Below are 5996 nucleotides of genomic sequence, written 5' to 3' on the forward strand. Positions count from 1 at the left end.
CGATTGCGTTGGGCAAGTGAAGATGGAAACTAGAAAAGTATTTCAGTTTTGAGATGCTTGTATTATTCAAAATTGTGAACACACGCATTATAGTCAACAAAACACACTTAAAGCACTTATATAACTGCGATACAGCTTTAGGTACGGTTATATGATTTTGTGTTCTTAACCATCCACATAAAATTGAACACAAGCACAATATCACATAAAACCATAGAGAGCTCTTATTAACAATTTTTAACTGCCTACTTAATTATTTTATTTAATAATTTTTGACAAATTTGGCTTATTCTGTATATTCAATCTTGCTGAATATTGCAAAACTCAATATTTCATCCTAGTTGCATATACAGCTCAGAAGCCTAACGCCAATTAGGATTCAACTCGCTGCCTGCCTACATGTCATATATCTCATTGTGATAAACTTCATTTTTGTAGACGCTCGCATCAATGGATCCTGTCTTCACAGACTTAGAATTAGACTTAGACTTAGCCTTCATCAGAATTAGAGCCACACCCTCAAGTATGGCCAGTATCAGGAAAGCGCCGCCGACCCCCACGAGAGTCCAAATGAGCGGCCACAAACTATCTTCGCTTGGCTCTACCGGGCCGATAGTAACATAGATTGTCGTCTCCGCGGTCGTCTCCGTAGAGGGCGCTTGCGTCGTGGCCGTCGCTGGCCCGTCGGGCAGGCTCTCGGTGATGTTCTGCAGCTTGTAGAGGTAGCTGTGCCAGTACTCGGAGGAGCGCGCCGCAAAGTGCTGCGCCGTCGTCGACAGCTCGTCGAGGCGCAGGTAAGCGCGGCTGGTCGAGGTCAGCAGTGTCTCCGCGTACTTGGGCCACTTCACGCCGCCGTAGCCGAGAATCCCCGGCGTCGGATCGCTGTAACGAGACGGATAGCGGCTCGTTGTTATCCTGCTGCTAGATAGGTGCTGGGCACAGTAACGTAAGACGTGGGCGTGGAAGGAGGGGGACGGGTGTGCTTATGCTGCCCTGGTAAACTACAGCCATGCAATCCAGCAGAATGAAGGTTAAAAATAGAAAGGGTTTATTGTTAAATGTCAGTCGAAATACAAAAGTGATTAGACAAGGATATGAAAAGTGATGCAGATGACCTACTGAACCTCTATCGGACCACGTTATAATCGTTTCGCAGTCAGTAGTCATATCATTCTTCACGCAGCCTACAATTGATTACTAGATTCTAATCATAAGAGATGCTGCTACTTTAAGTTTATTATTACCCCTTTTGTGCAAAGTTGGTCCACAAATCCATGCCATCATCCAGTCACTGAAATTTCGATCTCGTTCGTGTCCTTCGACGTAATCATCGGGGTGAGGCAAATGGCTGCCTCAGCATCAAGAGCAAGAATGTGTTGTTTGAACAGGGGGGGGGGGGCCGTCCAAGACACGGTACACAGTTTCCAGGGCATGCAGCAAACTGCATGTGAAGGTGGAAGTAAGGGCACAAGAGGGTAAATACTAAGGTTTATTAGATTTGCCAATATAAAATTACCACTGTGTATATATATTATATAATATATATATATAATAGGTAGACATAAGGTCGCGACTGTCCTATTTACGTGAGTTATACAGCTGCTATCGTCCAAAATTGTTCACTTTTGTGATAACATGATAACTTTGCACAATTACTTCTAACCATGTAAACAAACAATTGTAATATGGAATCCAAGCTAGTTAAGCTCTGGACTCGAGATCTGCGCATGTCCTAAAATCCTGCGGACCAGAAACGAGGCTGAGATATTAATTGGCTAAAAACAGCCTTTAGAGGTTTACAAAAATAAACTTGGAACTGATATATTATATGTGCATATTGGTATTGCTGGTCTAGAAAATGTTGAAGAATATGATCACGTGACCTTTCTTACAGTTTTACGAACTTCGCTTGGGAGTAAAACCTGCTGGTGGATGTCAAACTACGATACATGGCACTAAATTAGCACACTGAAGCGCCCAATTATCTTTTTTATCATTGTTAATGATAGAAAAAAGCTTTTCAGCTGTTCCAAATACATCCTGAAAACATCATACAATCCTGAATGGCCTAAAGTCTATACATGCTTCATCCTCACATTGCATTTTAGGCGTTTCCAGGATACGTACCTAAGTGCTTGGACCACAAATTTTATATAGCTCCTATAATTCTTCTTCCTTTCGCCTTGCTTGAGGGTTTTTTTTTTAATCGGCGTTTCTCTACGTGGCGGTCCAATAGTATATACACTTGCTGTTGAGATAGCTGGCAAAACTGTTTAAGCAATTATACGATGCTCTTAGGCGAATTGAACACAGTCAATTAAACGCTTGTCTACTTGCTACTCTCAGGCATCCCATAAGCTAGTTGGCAGTTGCCTCTACAGTTGCACACCAGTGCAGGTAAGATTTCTGGCAATTTGCAGCGTCCCTCAACAACCAGCTTTGCATCCACATCGAATGAGTTCGATAGGCAGGAGTCCTTGGCTGCGAGAGGTCGTCTGCAGTAAGGCACCCCAGACGACCACTTTCAAGCTGCCATCCTCAATGCTGAGGCACCGGTAACGTGGCTTCTTAACAGGGTCCTGGCCCATACATAACCACCTGGAAATGGAAGACGCTCTCTATGCATCTGTACTAAGGATCTTGAAGTGGAAGGAATGTTGTCGAGGATCGGCACCTTTTTGAGAAAAGATCTTCCTGGACTTCGTTGACATTTACCTGAGGCTGCTCGTGGCGGTCATATGATGAGTACCACAAATCGCTCAATGACATCCAATCTGGTATCATGCAACATCCTGGCAGTAATACAGCAGTGCTTTAAGAAGCAGGGGTGAGCTCTGGGAACACGTTCCATTACGTCCACTGCCGTCTAATTTTCTCTCCACGCAGAAATATGAAACCGTATCACACGCAATATTTAATCCACCATGCAACCATCGGTAACACACCGGCGCTTCTCCTCGACCAGGGATGTAGCTATGGTAGCGATGGACAGGTTACGGACTTGCTTGGAAGAACCATATGATATCCAACAGCTCATCATAACGGAGAACTGGAGGCAATGGAATACGGCCAGCACAACAACCATCAGTATTGTTACTTCGGATCTTATTCGTCGATGGGCCATGTGCGCTAGAATGGAGTGCATGAACTCTGCCGGGAATCAGCTTCTCGTGAGTAGCACGGCGGCAAGAGCACTCATATTGCGCTTTCTTCAGTGCCTAGGATGTAAAGGCGGAAATATGGAGTTGAAGTACCGTCAAAGTGCTAACGGCGTTTGGGTTGGGAGCAATCTGGACCACACGGCTTCCCATCTATTAATAATTGCATCCACTGCTCATCGCTGTCGTCTGAAGTCAAGAAGTAGTTCCATACACATTGGGGATAACTAATTCACAATGGTGTTCTTGCCCTATATAGAACACATGCCTAGCAAGAACGTTGTTTACGTAGATGTTTGTCTGGATGTCATGACAGGGAGGACAGCTAAGGCACACAAGACGACAGAACCGTAGATCTCGGTAATCATCTCCGGGTGGACCAATAACACCAAGATTCTGTAAGCTGAGAACTTCGCTTCGCTGTGATGGAAACAAAGACAGCCTGTTCCAACTTCTAGCCATGCAATACGAAGAGTTCAACCTCCTCCAGCAGAAGCTAGTGATCTCCAAAAATTGCCAGAATGGCTGTATCATCTGCCCCATAGCTTAACCTGTCAGATTTGTTCTGACACTCACGAAGAAGCAGAACACACGCTCTGTTTCATGCTTCGCCATTCTTCCATGCATGGGTTACCAGCTTGATTGATTACATGGCATGATACTGATGTGGTGTTACCGCAATTGCCAGTGTCAAGTGTTTTACAGAACTGGGAAATATTGATAGCATTGTCAATGGATCTAAACTACGTTAAACATCAGTGCCACCTAATGCAGCGAATTAGGCAACGATGGCATCATGGCGGTCTTCTATTCTCCAGGCCCAATATCAGGATGGATACTGTTCTGCATTCCTCATGAAATTGGAAAGAGAAGCAGCTTGGCCTGATTGGTGGCCAGTATGCCTCAATCTCAAACCAGATATTCTGCTCGGTTATCCCATGCTCCAAGCCAGGTATCCCCAAAACGACGTGGAAGCAAATAGAGAGATAATGTTGTTCTCTTAGTATGCTAGCGAACATCAGCACTTCAGCATGTACATGACAGCCAGGAAGCGGCAGTTGTTCACGTCAAAACCGTAAGAAATGGAAACACATTCCTCTAACCATTATGTGTGCCCTGGAACAGCATGTGAAAAGGGCGTTTAGAGGGCAGGGCCACATCTGGGGACAGTCAACTTATGAGAGCCATGAAGTTCCATCGGCCAGATTTACTGGGGCTGGGAGAGAGGACAGATAATTTCCCCATGACGACTTCTATGCTGACGGCACTCTCAAGAGGGCAGCCAATAGCTAGTCATGAACTGGTTAAAAAATTGGATGCAAAAGTCTATGTACAAAGAAGAGGCAAGTGTGCATAGGCAAATCTTGAGTGTACACAGTTGTGCTTCTGTTCCAGGACAGTGTAACAAGAGAATAAGCAAGCAGAATCTGGCAGCATATGGATACATCCATGGATCATTTAATTAATACATGACACACCCGATTGGATTGCTTTACACGGCACTCACCCGCGTGCCTTCTATGCGTGCACTGTGTCTTCATGAAATCTGATGGAACGACGTTTTGGCGGGCACGCAGGTGTACCTTACAAAGTGTAAACAGAAATTGATGAACTGAAGTAAGATGGCATTCTTTTTAGTTTTCATCATAATTTTTCACGTGGTTCTACCGAGTTCTTTGATCTAAAAACCATTTTATCTTGTATTTCGTTTTAATTTGAAAGATGTATGTAGGATAATTTCAATGTTTCCCAATCGGGTTCGCTTGACATAAAAATAAAAACAAGGTATATGATACCTAGATCCTGGTAACCGTGGCACGTATAGCCATTTAATGGCAAAGAAATGCGTTTGTCTGGGGCAGCCATTTTGGGATTTGATTTTTTTGGCGGGAAGATGTCTATGATAGATCGAACATGTGTTCTAATACGCCGTTCTATGGGGTGCATTGAGACCTCAAAAACACATGTATGAGACAAGATCATGGTACTTGGGCACTTACCCGAGCTGATTTATGGGCAAAACTGGGTTTGTGGCGGCAATTTTGAAATTTGCCAACATTTCTTGGCCGGAAGAATATATCTTATGATATTTGAACATGCGTTTGAATTGCAATTACTTGACTTCAAAAACATAGTATAAGGGCACCAAGCATCATTGTAAATCGAAGGCACGTGTACAGCTGATTTATGGGCCAAAAACAGTTTTCGGCAGCCTTTTACATTTTGATTCTATTTGGCCGCCGGAAACCGTTGGAGTGACATCGTGTTTTTCCCGCAATTTTTGAACCATCCCGGCATCATACATCACAAACCCTCACGCGGCAAACCTTTCCACTGCTTCCTCTTCCACGACACGCCTGCCCACACCCCACCCATCCAGAAGAGCACGATACCGCCCGCCTAATGTAATCTATGTTTTGACATTCCCACCAGGTGCAGTCCTCATAGCAGAGAATCGTAAAACTGTAAGAAAGGTCACGTGCATCATATCTTCAACATTTTCCTAGCACAGAATACCACCATAATCGCAGACTATAATAATCAGTTTCCAGTTTTATTTTTTGTACTCTAAGGCCTGTTTATTAAGCAATTAAATTTTCGAGCTCGGTTTCCATGTCGCGATTTTAGGACGCATGGCGCAGATCTCAGAGTCCCAGAGCTACCTACTGGATCCATATCAACAAATTGTGTTCAGGTTAGAAGAATTGTGCAAAGTTTCATGCTTTATCACAAAAGTGGAACATCAGCTATTTTTTTGGACGATAGCAGCTGTACAAGAATGTTATTTTTTAGATCTAATGATACAGACATATTGCGGTGACGCTGAGGCAGGACACA

At 43.9% G+C, this 5996-nt stretch overlaps 2 protein-coding genes across 2 annotated transcripts in view; both read right to left on the bottom strand.

Annotated features, from left to right (window-relative positions):
* Positions 1–40: 40 nt before the first annotated feature.
* LOC106805990 lies at positions 41–1276 on the bottom strand. The gene is made up of 2 exons (XM_014807800.1): positions 1245–1276; positions 41–882 (listed from the first exon to the last, which is right to left on the bottom strand). Exons 1-2 carry the CDS (start codon positions 1274–1276, stop codon positions 396–398), a joined length of 519 nt encoding a protein of 172 aa, XP_014663286.1. The 3' UTR covers positions 41–395.
* A 4292-nt stretch (positions 1277–5568) lies between these two features.
* Positions 5569–5996, bottom strand: part of LOC106805991 (cholinesterase-like) — a 2780-nt gene continuing 2352 nt past the window's right edge. The window contains exon 7 of the mRNA XM_014807801.1: positions 5569–5661. Within this exon, the coding sequence (XP_014663287.1) occupies positions 5569–5661 (93 nt within the window). The remainder of the gene's footprint in view (positions 5662–5996) is intronic.

The sequence above is a fragment of the Priapulus caudatus genome, unplaced genomic scaffold (assembly GCF_000485595.1).
Source record: "Priapulus caudatus unplaced genomic scaffold, Priapulus_caudatus-5.0.1 Scaffold136, whole genome shotgun sequence".
Taxonomy (NCBI): domain Eukaryota; kingdom Metazoa; phylum Priapulida; class Priapulimorpha; order Priapulimorphida; family Priapulidae; genus Priapulus; species Priapulus caudatus.